This window comes from Anoplopoma fimbria, chromosome 12 (assembly GCF_027596085.1).
Source record: "Anoplopoma fimbria isolate UVic2021 breed Golden Eagle Sablefish chromosome 12, Afim_UVic_2022, whole genome shotgun sequence".
Taxonomy (NCBI): Eukaryota; Metazoa; Chordata; class Actinopteri; order Perciformes; family Anoplopomatidae; genus Anoplopoma; species Anoplopoma fimbria.
This window is the reverse complement of record NC_072460.1, coordinates 16064443-16079991: the sequence shown is the minus strand read 5'-3', so window position 1 is coordinate 16079991 and position 15549 is coordinate 16064443. Positions and strand designations below refer to the sequence as shown.

Below are 15549 nucleotides of genomic sequence, written 5' to 3'. Positions count from 1 at the left end.
CATCCCCCATTTACAGCATTTTTTCTTTCCATCTCTGCACATAAGCAATTAATGTAAGCTTTCTTGTCATATTGTTGGTGATTGAAATGATGTTGGAAGTACAGTAAAGGTTTTTATGGTTAGTGTTCTGTGGCTATTTGTCTGTCTGTATCAGCACATCTATTTAGAAAAACATTAAAATGTTTAAATGTCCAGGCTCCATCCTCCCTCTTATTCTACTCCTGTTTGTGGTGGCAGTAGGCTTAGCAAAGTATCCCAGTGACACCCTTCACCCTCCCTGCTTCTTCAAGCTTCTCCTGGGAGATACCAAGGCTTGCCTTGCTCAGACTGGATTAAGCGATAATATACGAGGGGTTGAGCTTTGCTGAAGGGCCTCGGTCCTGACCACATCACTGTCGTGTCAAAATTCAATGCATGCGGGTGAGCTAAGATGGGCAATGAAATAAAACGTGTTTTGCCTCCTTGTTCTGGATGCTACCCAGAGCTCATAAGTGAAGGTTTCTATGCATATCTGTTGGTAAATTGAAAGCTTCGACCTCCGGCTTTATTCAGAGTTTGACTAGACAGAAAGTGCTGTGAACGGCATCTCCATACAAATGAGAAAATATTCCGAGGCAAGGTGCATATGAAACAGTCCTGCAGAGAGAGCGGCCTAGCAGGAGAGTACAGCGAGTTAAGAGAGGCTGCAATACAGCAGAGTGGTGGTACTTCAATATAAGATGATTGTTTCCAAGCCCTGTTTAAGTGGTCGTGTTACCTAAACCTATCTTCCAGATGATACTTTATTTTGAAAAGACACTAAGCATGTGTAGAGCATATATTGACACGCTGTTTCTTACACGTCCAAAACTTAAGCTAGAGTGGTACGTAGAGCATCATAATTTAAAGCATTGGGCCACTGACTAAGCCTGTGTATTTGAAGAGTTCGTAGTAAGAATGTGTTGTTTTTAACATATGAACACCTCGAGAAGACAAACCTTCAAATGTGACTGATGGACATGTGAAGAAATGCTCAAGAAAATAGGTGAACATTGACGTGGATACAGTTGCGCCATGCTGTGCTATGAGCAACAAAATTCCGTTTTCTTAAAGCATGTCATGGGCCATTTTTAATCCATAGTCAAAGAATAGTTTATCTCTAAGATGTTTTGGAGGTATAATGGTGATCACAAACATCAATGCTAGCCTGTGAATTTCAGCTATTCTTCTTATCAATGCACTGTGGCCGTTTCCCTTTGTAACATTCCAGCCTGCGATATTTCAAAAGATCAATAAAAAAGGCATTTGGAAAATTATTAATTAATACATTCCAGCAAACAATATCAGTTGGCGCTAACCTCTAAGACAAAGAAAAGTCCTGAATTTGCTTCAAAAACATGGCCTCCATGTGATACACAAAAGCTGCACAAAGGGGTCGCTTTGAATTAGCAGTAGATGCCGTCCCAGTAAGGCTCTTGAAGAGCATTACTAAAGTACCTTTGAAGTTGTTTTCTGATCAACCCACAGCTCAACATTTTTTTTGAATGTTTGCAGGTAATGCAAACATTCAAAAAATGTTTTCCTTATTTTCTCACTTGTCAGTCCTCTATGATTTGATATCAATTCCTAAATAATTCCCTTATCCCTTTCTTTCTTTTTTTCCCTGCCTTGCTCCCTGTGAGACTGGGGATCATAGGAACGTTCAGGAGCCTTCGGGCACCATGAAGACTACTGGGGCCTGAGAGGGCAGGCAAGGGGATGCAATATCTTCCTCTTAAGCCAATAAAGCCAAGGGCAGAAACTGCTCTGGCTACCTGTTGGCCAAATTTGGAGAAGTTGGTCATGTGATCACGTTGATCCAGCAGGTTTTCTCCTGATGACCAACATTTAAAGCAAGATATCTCAACATCTACAAGCTAGATTGTCATGTAATCTGGTATAGATAATCAACCTCCCCAGAGGATAACTCCTCTATTATTCACTGCTGCTGGCTAGTTGAGAGCTACCAAACAAAATTCCGTTGTATCACTACAATGGCAATAAAAACCTCTTATGTCTTATGTCTCATAGTTTTGATATATTTTATAATATAATTTCCATGGAATCTGAGCATATTCATGCCCCCCAGATGATACATTTAATTTTATTATAATTACCTTAATTTAAGAATCCTTAAAAGCAGGGCTTCTAACACCTGTTACTTGAGGCCCAGAGTCCTATTGGATTTCTCTCTTCAGAGCCTGTTAACTGGTGTTCCATTTCAACCCAGATGTATATCAGTCCCTGATTTATTGTATGGTTACTGTAAAACCAAAATAATTCATAAACATTGGAAAGAAATTGAGGAGGATTAATAAACTGAAAGAATCTGGAGTATGGATAGAATCAAACATGAGAAGATAATAACTGTGAACAGTCAGAGGAAGAGACAGTTTCTCCACCTAAAGGGATTCTCCAGTTTCTGATGTACAATTACTATCATCTGACAATGGTATTAATTTACCATTTCTAAAGGCCTATTCAGATCTTGAACAGGGTAAAAATCCAATTAAATGATGTCTTTGTCAGTAAATTCAATGTCTGGGTTCCCAGTGGAAAATTAATTGTAATAATTAGTAGAATGGATAATAGAATCATTCACAGAGTGATTAGACAACTTTTTTTTATTGCTGCGTTTAAAAAAATCATTTAAATCAGTTTATGCATATCTGGGCCTATAGAGTTGCAAACCCCACAAACATACAAGTCATATATATATTTTAAGACTATTTTTAAAACTGATATATATAAAGATAAAATAAACTAGAATTCAACAAACACGAAAGAGAGGCCAATGAGGGAACAATTCAGAGATGTCGGGTTAATGTTCCCATATAGACACGTCGTCTATTCTGGGAGGATTTTTGTAAATGTTTTAGATTATTTGTAAAGGTTAAAGATTTAAATGTATTCTAAAGAGGAGGCAGTAGGAGCTGAACATTGTAGTTATGGACACAATGAGGAAGGCTTAAGAATCAAAAGGGAAGAGGGGCCCTGGTAAGCCAACAAAGACCCTCAACCCAGCATGTTGCAGAGGTATAACAGACATTCCCAAACATCGAAGCACAGTGTCGTTCGATACTTATAAGCGATTTAGAACAGCCTCAATAGCAGCATCAATGTTGTCTGTAGCAGTTTCTGTTGTTGAGTTCAGTTCCGTTGCACAGAAGACAACAGCAGAAAACGCTTGACAGCGGTTTGACAGCGGCTTTGCAACCCTAAAGACATGGCTAAAATTCATACACAATTGACGACTATCTACAGCCACAGATGGGTTAATAGCTGTATTTGGTGTAAACGGCTCTGAACTTGATATTTCTCCTCTTGTGAATCAAAGCAGCCCTTTAATGTTTTAAAATGAAATTATTGTCGTTACCCATTTAGTTAGCTTGTGCTCATTTTTTAGAGCTAATGCTTATTGCTTACTGCTGGCATTTTTACTATTATTAGGATTTTGGGTAGGTGAGCGTGCTGTAAAAGGATTAAAGTGACAAAAAACAGTAAACTCTTTTTGTGAATTTGAGTTGACGTGCCAGGCTGGGATGTGTGAGCTAGCTATTAGCATCAGCGCTAGCTATATGGTTGCTAGCCATTAATATAAGCAATTCACAGGCCAATTGAAAGAGTAACAACTACTCTTCTCTCCATAGACTGTAATGCTGGGATACGTTTGTTTTATAGGAGGGGCGTTGATTGGTGACAAGAGCTGCCTTCATATACGTCACCTGCCTCCAGATCAGCCAATAGCAATATTTGATTGCAATTGTCAGATTTCAACCAGTAGAGGGCAGTCGCTATGCAATTTTTTAAACAAGTATGTATTTAAACACTTTGCACTAAAATGTTAAGATTACGACCTGAATCAATCAACAGCAGTACTAAATACCCATATGCATTGGTTTTAGGCTGAAAAAAAGTCGTATTGGGATTTATTACTCAATTCAGATTGGCTTAGGTGGGAAAATGGAGAGGGGATTGGGGAATAAAAGAAAGTGAACTGACAGGGATTGTAGTGGAGGCTCCAGCTGTGGAGGAACAAGTGTCTTTGTATTCATCCCTCTGGCTCTCAGGGTGGAGAGAAGTCTTAATGAGGACACATATGATGCCCCCTCTGTCTAACAGCAAGAACCCAGATATCTTGTCTCTGATTCTGTTCATTTCTCTGCCTCTATTCATCGCAGCGCCAAGTTATTCAAGAGACACTTCAACACCTGCAGGTGCTACACAACTCCAGAGTTATTACAAACAAGTTGAGTCTGCTTATCGTCAAGCTGCATTGAACTGTTCTGCCACACACATTATAATCTTATATATTTCACTTTCAGAGAAAATAAAGTTGAAAGTTATAAAAGTTCAGATAAAAATGAATATGAAAAGCAAATTAAAAAGGTTGACAAAACAACCTAAACACAAACATTCAAATATCAACTATTGAGGAAAATAACAAACATTTGCAATTCTGTCTGTATTTCGGGTGGATCTAATTTGCACAAAAATAACTGGATAGAAATGCACATCTATCTTTCCTCACACCAAATGAGCCATCTCAAATTTGGGCTACTGAAACTGTGCACCTAAGAGCACTTCACACACTGATGTAGAGGATGCATCAGAGATGTGTGCGACAAAGCTAGTTCGGCAAAGCCTAAAGCCCCAGTCAGAGATAACGGGTACTATGACAGTGTTTATCAACCCTTAGCCCAGGTTTTCCTCCAAAGGCTCTGTGCGCAATCCAATAAAATGGACCAATCTCATGCCACCTACTTCTTTGTATGGAGAATATAAAAACATAATTTCAAAAATTGCTGCATATAAGGTAAGAGAGGCAGGCAGAAAATTACTCTTTCTGAAAAGTCATTATATTTATTTTACAACTCAATGCACTCTCAATGCCTATTTTTTGTCTCTAACATTCTAAAGGTCCATTAAGATCTAGAACAGGATAGAAATCCAATAAATTATGTCTTTGTCAGTAAATTCAATGTCTGGGTTCCCAGTGAAAAAATATTTGTAATAATTGGTGCTCTTAAACTTTAAACTTGATGCAGCAGAATTAAGTATTATGCTCAAGAACTGCATTAAGGTCTGACATTGTGTGATAATGAAAGATATATGTAAATCACTTTAGTTATTAACATTTTGGCTTCTCTTGTTATCACTAGTGTTTTAGTTTGCAGACTGATGACCTTCACCTGTATATTATTGACTATACAGTAAACCTTCTTTATTAAGGGTTCTTTATTAAGGGTTCTTAAAGGATTATCTACAAGCTTTAAGTTAAAATAAGTGAATTTAATTACATTAGAATGTAATTTTTGAAGTCTAAATTTCACTTTAAATGGGAATTTGATTAAGACAAGTTTAAAGCATTTACCACAGTAATAATATTTAAATGAGTTTAATCCTCATGTGCTTCTCTGGTGTCTCTGAGATGTCTAACTCCAGCTCTGCCGAACAGCAGCAGGCAAAATACAGCTGTCATGACAACATATGACCTTAACACAGTTTCGAGAGCTGTCCAGAAGTCAGGATGTGATGTCACGGACTGTCGCCGCCCCAAATGGGCGTAGACCAGCAGACGTATCTCAGCAGCACGGTGACCCTGCAGCCAGCAGTAGTAGACACCTAGTTAACAAAAAAAAGGGTATCTTAGTTTAATGAAAAAACTTTGAATAAAACAAAAAAGAGAAGAGGGTGCCATTTTGTGCCAAAGGGGTATAGTTTGACTGCTTCAAAATGTAATTTGCAAAGAAGCTTGTGAGAAAAGCAGCAAAATAGAATATATATAGAGAAAGATTTACACAAATAAATCACTAAACTTCCTGACTGTGTGACACAGGTGTAATTCATTACAGTAAACATTAGCTGATACCCGAGTCCTCAGTTTTTGCAGGTTGAAACACCAAGTGGTGTCCCTTGTCTATCAGCAGCCTGGGGGGCGTGGCGCTGTGGTTACGACCTGCCCCGTGTTCAGATCGGTAGATGGGTTCAAAGCCTCTGTCCCAGGCCACGGCCATGTTAGGTCGGGCCCCAGGACAGCCCAGGGTCAAGATACGGTCCGCAGGGTGGTTCAGGTAAAACACTGGCAATGAGGCAGAACTAAAACACAGAAACCAAGATCATGTGAATAGGAGAAAGGTTTTACTGCTTCTGCAAACTGTAATTACACAGAGTGAATTAAACAGGAAATCTCAATTTATTTATAATAGATCATTATTTTTAAGCAAATATTGATGATAAGGTCTTAACAGGCATTGGGTGGTGGATGTATCATTAATCACATTCTTGACCTACTAGCACTAATCAACTTTAACAATGCTGGCAGTAAAATTTGTCACTCCAACAAACTTGGGTGAAGAACAAAATATCTGGACAGATTCATGGTCCCCAGAGTATAATTCCTGTTGATTTTGGTGCCCAATTTACCTTTTATCAGGTCAAATTTCTAAGCAAACAACTCTTAGTGACATGACAAGTTAATGGAAAATGGATGGATGGATTTACGCCAAATAAATGTAAATATGTAAATATAATGTATCGATTTTTCTGACATTTATTGCGAACATTAATGCTCTCCAGTTAATGAACACTCTTCAGATCATATTCCTTGCCATTAAATTGACTGACCCCTTCATGGCATTTTTTAGGACAAGCTTTACATGTTGAACCCTATTGGTAAGGCTCTACAAAACTTTTTTATGGTGTAATAGATTTGCTTCTTTACAATTTGAGGCTTAAATATGGACTAATTTAGTACCAACACTATTGAAAATTTAGAAAACCCAGTACCCTTAGATTGCAGCCATTTTCCTAAATAACATGGCTGCATTTATAAAATGCTTTTATCCAGAGTACTTTACAATTAGCTGCTCAATCACCCATTCACACCAATAGCAGCTGGCCTGACCCTCGGGAGCCATTTGTTCACTTCAATATGTGGACATGTGGACGACCCGCTCCATATCCTGATTTAATGTGAACCTTTATATAGTTATTTACTTGCTTACTTGTATCCAAGAAATGCCATCAGAGCAGAGATTTTGGAGGATGGAGGAGCTTCTGTTTGACAAGCTACTTGACAGCTTTTGACCTCCAGCTTGGCTCCGACGGTGCTCCACTTCAGTTGTCCAAACGCCCTGGGCACCGCCCCTGAGCCGCATGAAGCGACTGTCTGATTGGCCCGTCTGTAGCGTACATGCAGGTAGTGAGAGTGGACATAGCAGAGTCCCACACGGACCTGCTCTCCAGCTACTCCACAGCGATCGCAGACTGACCAGGGCCTGAAGCTGGTGTAGACTCGGTACAGCGGCTTTGTAGTGCCGAGTCCTTTTCTGTCTTTCCTTTTCTTGCTTATACTTTTAGAAGGGAGCCTAGGGGTGTCACATTTGAATTGGAGTCACTTAAATCAGTGGTTCATCATGGGTTTGTCATTCACTAAGACAGAAATAGGACACACATTTTCACTATAACGCTGTCCAATTTCTGATCATTGGTTGTTCATAAGCCTCTCTTATCGCCATCTTTCGCCCATCGGCATGATCATATGCGAGGTAAAATGTGAAACAGTTAACAGTGAACTGAATGAAAAATGTATCTTGTCTCCAGTGGTAATGGGATGTAACCATAAGGTTTGCAGAAACACACTAAGGATGTCCAAACTAGAATTGACTTGGGTGTTGGTTCTTGTTCATTGGACAGCAGGGAGTTAATTGTACTTTTTATTAAATTAGCACATTCACCATCAATGCCAAAAATTTGACAGCTTAAATATCCAATTTCCAATTAAGTCACAGTTATTGACTATGCGTCCGTCTTGTCACCTGGTAATGAAGCTGAGCATACGTGCCTCCTGGATGTCTAGGTCGTAACCATAGAAAAAGTCTTTGTGGACTGAACCGCAGATATAGATGCCGGAGTCGTCGGGCCCCGCTCTAAAGATCAGCAGGCTGAAGAGACGGATGGAGAATCGACTCCGCAGCTCGCCACTATGAGGGACATAATTAGGGTCCAGCAGCCTGTTGCCATGGTGATCGGTCAGAGCTCTAGTCTCCTTGGAGCCGTCCAGATGCTTCCTGAAGAACCACACAACTGATTGGATCTGAAACACACAGAGAACTTAATAACTAAAATATATCTTCTCACAGTCGATAATGTTGTTCAGTTGATCAATACCAGAAACTCAAATTACTTCAGCAGATGCTGTGGATAAAGTCCAACACATTCTCTCATTCTCTTTTTTTCTCTTCTGTTTTTTACCCAGCTCCATTTAACTGCTTGATTTCTTCCTCTGCATATTTGTCAAATCCTACTTATTGGTTAAGCTGTTGAGCGGCTGTGGATTGCAGCAGCAGAGCAGCTTTGATTTACACAGCTTGTATTGTACAAGGAAACAAGATTGGACATGTTTTCCTACACTGTTATGTTGTGCTAATTAAATCAATCAAATACTTGTTTCTGATTGGTATAACTCACTTAACAATGTTATAACTTCTCATTATCACATCCACCCTTTGTGCCATTTAATAATAGACCATGATATGTATTGTCATGAAAACTGGATTAAATGTATCCCAGAAGGAGGATTAAGTTGTTGTTGAGCTACTGTATGATTCATCCTTTGACCTGCAGTTCACCATACCGATTTTTATTTGGATTTTTTTTCCAGAACAGTCATCATTCAACAAACAATAGAATACTGTGTTTTGGACCAATGATATCTGAACAAGGGCGTACATCTTGGGACCCAACAATGTGGTAATTCTGATTGGCACCTCAGCAATATGCTTGCATTAAAAGAAAATTCAGTTAATTAAATAAATAGTGCCATTTTGCTATATAAACCCTTGAAAAGGCAAACTTCCATCATGGTATTCCTTTTTTTGGTTAATAACTGGCAATCTCTAACATAACTGATGCTTATTCTACATAAATTATATATAACATAAAACAATATCTGACTATTGTCCTCAGACTGAAAGCAAACACTGAACTGTTTTACAGTTGCAAAGAACCTTCCTTCTCCTATTTATACCTTGGTTGCAGTGTCTGTGAATACCATCAACTGACAGAAAGTAAATACAGACCCTTAAACATAAATGCTTGTCATGTTGAAGTAGAAATCCAAAATCTAAATAAAAACCTTGAAATTATTAATACATATCGACTGTTAATGAATACATTCATAAAATAAATTAATATTTGGCAGCTATGCAGTTATGCATAAGTTAAAGCAGAAGATTATATTACTGTTACGTATTATTTTATGACATTTTTGTCCTCCAAGGATAGCAGAGCACTATATAAAAGGGATGGACAAGGGTTAAAGATGAAAAAAAAATACAGATACATAGATGCAGTCCCATAATATTTATATATATATATATATATATATATATATATATATATATATATATATATATATATATATATATATATATTATATATATATTATCAAACGTGTTTACTTTATGGTTGGTCCAGTTACCTGTTGTGGTTTGCAGTGGCAGGGCAACTCCACTGTGACTCCAGCCAGGTAGGCAGCATTGATGAAGGTCAAGAAAGCAGGACAGGCTTTTCTAGCAAACACATCCTGCTTATCCTCAGGAGCCTCGTAGCTCCACACCTCGGGACTCAGAAGGAGGAAGAGGGGGAGGAGGATGGGAGAGGAGGATGGAGGAGGCATTATAGGCTTCACTGAGGACGAAGAAAGTTTTTACTTCAGTGAAATATTTCTGCGCAAACACAGAGAAACCTCCAGTGTGATGGTTCTGACATATTTCACATCTGAAAAATAAAACTTGAATAAAGTTATTTTCAAAACAAAACAGCTTTGATGGAATCTGATGAGCTCACTAAAGACCAGTCCTTTTGTTGTCAACACAAACATTTTGAAGTCCAAGACCGGTCTCAAAACACTCTCAGAGACACCACAACTCCAGTCTTTGCTTGTTAGTTGGAAGTTCCCAAAGATTTATATTCCCTTTATTGTTGGCTGCATTAAAAGCATAAAACCTTCTGGTATCTCCTTTGTTCTGAGGACATTCTGACTAAATTATCCTATGTTTCTCCCAATTAAGTCGGCAAAAGTGTTGAGCATTACATAGTGTTTTGATGTTTCTTTCATGTTATATAGATAGACTTCAACTATGCTCGGCCTTCGATTGCTATAGTAACAACATCTAACTTACTTCAAAAAAAAGAAAAAAGTTCTGTTGGCCAAAAAGCATTTATTATAAAATTTGCAACATTTTTCAGACCTGTGGGAGAAAGGTAGGCTAAACAATTTAGGTTTTAAGCTCTAAGGAGGCTCTAAGGAGGGCAATGATGGTCTGTCTGTCAGCTGGTCAGTGCACTAGTGTGGTCCAAACTGAAATATCTCTTTATAATCCTGTACAAATATTTCAGTCTGCTGCATCACCCTGAAAAAAAACAAAAAACTTTGCCTTGGGAAAAATCCATTGTACCAATGCGTAGCGACACACAGCTCATAAGCAACACTTCAGAGTCTGTCAGTGTGAGACGAGCTTTGCTTTATACACTTCATTCATCCTGCACGTCTTCACAACACTGCACCAGGAGTAAGGCTGCAGGAGGTTGTTGCTGTAATATTACAAAGTAGAAATAAATGAGTGCAATGAAGCGGTTGCTGAGCTGCAGTTCTGTGAATCATCAGGCCTCAGGCACAATGACCGAACGTACCGCACTTCTGACCAACTATATTGCCTGGAGACACAAACAAGACTCGTATGATGTAAGCTGGGGGCCTCAGCTGAAGGTATGCTCTAAATGATGATTTCACTGTGGTTGTGTGTAACCATTGGGTACAGTAGTTTCAGGGTGAAATTTTGTGACCAATACAGGATGTGTCAGGATGACTAACTGTATGTTCAGAGGGGTAAACACTTCAGATTACACCTACCCGTTTTCCATTAACAAAATGGAATTTAGTTCATTTCCCAAACAACAAAAATTACATTGCTAGGGGCATAATGAGAACTGTGTTGGACCAAGTCTATTTTTGACAAACACATGCTTCATTTGGTAATCACCATCATTTTTTTTAAGCTAAAAAATCCATTTAATTTTGAAACAAAATGTCACAGTCACACAACAACAAATAAACTAATGGTCATTGTGGTATATTTTCAGCTCTTGCACAATACAACAAAGGCCCCAAGTGTTTCTGTCTTACATAGGATACAGGAAGCAGATGGACAGGATACGAGGGGCCAAAAGGTCAAATGTGTAGAATGAGGGAGTCACATAAATTGTCTTGACTCCCGCCCAAATGTTGATAAACATGTACCCTATATAAGGGGGTGCAAGAGCCCGAAAGGCAGGGCTCACAGATTCGACTCGAGACCTCCGGGCGCTCTAGACGTCCGTCATGACATGTGTTGCTTGTTTGTAATAAACTTTATTATACCAGCAAGAACAGTGTCCGCGGAGCATCCTTCCTCATCACTTCAACAGCACTGTCGCATGAAAGATACGACATCATTAAATGAGACCACCAGCAGACCTGATATTCACTTAACAGGGCCTGCAATTTGTGGTTCAAAGGGGACTTGCTACTGTAGATGTTTGGAGCTACTCATCACAACTATATGAATATACAAAGAAATAAAAATTTAATCAAAGGATGCATATATGAAACACATTAAAAGAGCTATTCTAAACAACCAAATGGTTTATGCCAAATGGTTAGTGAGGATGTTTTTTTCAGATCTAAATCTGCTCAAGAATTCACGTAAAAAACAACAACATAGTAATTCAAACAAAACATGATTTCAATGACTAGTTACTTTTGAATATCACCATGACACATAATTCAATTGTGTTTTGCCACAAAAAGGATCGTTTTATAAAAGTGAAAAAGTGATTTTGTAGACAACCATGTGCCAGTAAAAGCAGCAAAGCGCATGGTAAGGAATTATTAACCTGAATGCATTGAATTTGGGTTCATAATGGCAGGCAGTGATATAGGCTGAAGGTCTTGGTCATTACACAACACATATTTACAGCCCAATATATGTTTTTCTTTTTTTGGTCATTATATGTGTTTTTCTCTTTATTTAGAACAGTGGTCCTTTGCAAATGTTTCAACAATTCAGAGTGGGCCTTAGGTTAAACAAGTTTGAGAAGCATTAAAGGACAGTGTGGTTGATATGTAAATTTGTCGTTGTGTAATAATAATAAAACACATACAATGTTTGCAACTGGGAATGAATCACAGCACGGCTTAATCAAAACAAAAAACACAATAATAAATGTCACTTTCATCTCATATTTTCAAAAGCTGCTTTATCCTGAAAGACATCTTTGAATTTTTCTAAATGTCAGAATGTAAACACATTTATTCAAAATGTTACATCATCTCTCAGACCAGAAAGCCATGCAAACTGGCACAAAAACAGTTTTCAAACCTTCTGTTCTTTCTAAAGAATAATAAAAGAAACACAATTTCCTGATACATTGTGCCCAGAACACCAGAGATCAGAGCAGGCTATTCATAATTAGTAGACTATTCAATTTCTTTTGATTTTATTATGAAACTAGAATTTAGGACTCTTGGTTGTATGCCTCTGCCCACCATTCAAGTTGCAGTATACATCCACGTCTATCCAAAATCCTTTCGCATAACCACTTTAAGCATTGAAAAATAGTTTACTGTCAACAGTGTTTTTGTCCCAAACAGATGGTGAGTCCCTGCAATGTGAACAGACATGTGTTTGTGCCTGTATTGAATGCAGGCACAAACACATGTCCTTTTGTGTCTGCACTATACTTATGCAATGAGTCCTCCCAATGAAATGACAAAGTGCAACCTTCTAAGAGTCCCTCTTAGAAACGTACTTCTAAGAGGTCATTTCATTGTCAAGAGGTGCGTTTTCCCCTCTGACGCCCCTTTCTTCAGGATAACATACTTTTTCTCCACTTTCCATCCATTACAAATCATTGTGAAAAAATAAAGTTCTATCACCAATATGATGGAAACAAACAGATTTTCTCTTTCATCTAAATTCCCAATAGGAATGAATGTCCCAGCTTTTCAAAATGCTTCACTTTCATTGTCAAAACTAAAAGAGAACAGAAAATGCATTGCGGTTGTATTTTTCCTCCAAACATCTTTAACTCTCCTTCTCCTCCTGCCCTCTTCAGTCACTCGCCTTTATTCTTCTTGTCAATCAGCTGTAGCCTTAATCCAAACATAATTTACCATTCACTCTGAGGCACTTTTTGCACCACCATCTATGTCACATCAGACTCCATCTCCTCCTTTTATTCCTCTCATTCACTACATCTAAGCAGCTACCAACCCTGATCCCACAACCCATGCCTCCTGCTTTTTCTTCCAAACATCCATTAAATAAATCCTCTGGTCTATCCAAACAGCACATCCAGTCCCTCGAATCAGCTCCAGGTATTTTTCCAAACAACCTTTTCTTTATAGTTTTCATCATCTGTCCTTCCTCCCCTCCTCCTCCTCCTCCTCCTCTACTTATCGAATCCATTTAATAGCTTCCATTTTGAAGCTGGATGTTGAATGGCACACAGTCCTCTAACATTTATCCCCTTGTTATTATCATCCTTCCTCCTCTCACAAAGATCCATTAAATGCTTGAAATCACCCAAACATATCATTCAGTGCACTCTTTTCTGCTTGAAAAGATTTACCAGCAATTTATCATGTGCAATTCTTGCCGCCATTTTCAACAACCAATGGCGGCATTTACATTGAATCTGTAGTGGAAATTCATGGTGCTCAGAGGAGTATCTTAATGTTTTGTGTGATCTTCCAACCTTTCCTCTTTCGACACAATCAGGGCAACAGTCCTGGAAAAGAATATTGGCTATGGTTCCACTATGTACACACATCAACTCAGCTTTATCATTTATTCATTCGTTTGTTCACACAAGCCTTCATCTTTTTGATAATCTACATTAACATATGCACATAATAAGAAGTGTGTAAAAGGTGTGAGTGTAGTGTGTTTTCATTATTGTTAAAAGACCTGTGTGTGTTTGCATGTGATAGTTTGGGACAACTAATCGCAGTGCTTTGCATTTAGTCATGGCAGGTTTAAGCTGCTCTCATTTGTTTTTCATTGAATTATGACATAGTAAAGACTTACATAATACAACAGTCTGTATTGTATTTTGCTTTCTTTCAATATTTGATTAGTTTTTTAATTAGGCATTTTAAAAAAGACAAAAGTGAACATAATCCAAGGACAACATGAAGGCTGCTTGTAACACTGTAATCTGCATTTATCAATATGTGCTTTTAAAACATTATTTTAGTTTTTATAAATTTTCCCAGCTATTATATGTTTGCTTTGATATCAATACAAGTGTGTCAATACAACCACATTACTGAGTTGAACCTGAAACATTAAACATAAACTCTGTTTTTGTTCTGGCTGCTATATTGTCCTTCAATATGCTGGTACCAAAACACTTTGGCTTTCAAAAACAAAGAAAACAAACTGTTCCTCCATTCTCTCACCCCCTCCCCCCTATTTCCCCTCTTCAGCCCAACTTTTTCCTATCTTCCCATCATCTCATCCATGCAATCAGAGCAGTCATTGAAGCATCAAATGGATTTCACCTCTTCCCCTTCTTATACTTATGTTCCTCGAAACCTCTTCCTCTTCTGCACCGTCCTGTGACTTGTGTAAACTTTGTACAGGCTAGACACACAGTACAACCAAATGTAGGCATCCTACAGACATGTTAATATAACTGACATTTACTCCACTGTTAGATTAATTACTTATTACATCTAATATGCAACCTTCTCCTCCGTGCACCGATTTCTCGTCCTGCTTCCTGTTAGATTTCACAGCAAACTTGAAAATGAAAGTCCTGATTTTTGCAAAATATTTTTTTTACCTACTACCCTCTCTGTAATTTGAGTTATGTAATTTATTCACTACAAATCTTATCAACATGACAGTATTGCTGATCCTTTTTTAAGTCATACCATCAGTTTTCAGCCGATGACTTCAATTGTTCTAGGAACATTCATTTATAGGAACATGTATATGCAAACGCATCGGAATTGACCATTAAAGGTGAACAAGTATTACATTGACAAGCTATGTCATGTACAAGATTATAAAAAAAACCAATAAAACCTGGATATTTTTGGAATTTTGTTCAAACGGTTGTTTTTACGCATTAAAGTCAAGATGCCAGGGTGTGCTAAAATGCACCATGAGGGAATTTTCCAAACTGTAACCTTGGACACAAAAGTGAGAATGATCATGAGGTGAGCATAAAGTTAATTCTAGACCTGGGTGAAAAAGCAATAGGGCAAGATTAAGACTTTTTTATAAATCTGAAAAGGAATTCAGCTGGAATGTTTACTCTTGAACTTGGAAACAGCAGCTTGACAGAAAAAATACATCAATACAAGGTACAATTAACTTTAGAATTCGAGACATGTGATAATAGGTGGTCAAATCAACAAGTTCTCCTAATAAATGGCATCATTTGAAATTCATTACTTGTCTATGCTCTTCAGAG

At 38.0% G+C, this 15549-nt stretch overlaps 1 protein-coding gene across 1 annotated transcript; it reads right to left on the bottom strand.

Annotated features, from left to right (window-relative positions):
- Positions 1-5416: 5416 nt before the first annotated feature.
- On the bottom strand, positions 5417-9700 carry LOC129100414 (Ig-like V-type domain-containing protein FAM187A). The gene is made up of 5 exons (XM_054610033.1): positions 9503-9700; positions 7847-8116; positions 7026-7396; positions 5891-6117; positions 5417-5643 (listed from the first exon to the last, which is right to left on the bottom strand). Exons 1-5 carry the CDS (start codon positions 9698-9700, stop codon positions 5417-5419), a joined length of 1293 nt encoding a protein of 430 aa, XP_054466008.1.
- Positions 9701-15549: the final 5849 nt, after the last annotated feature.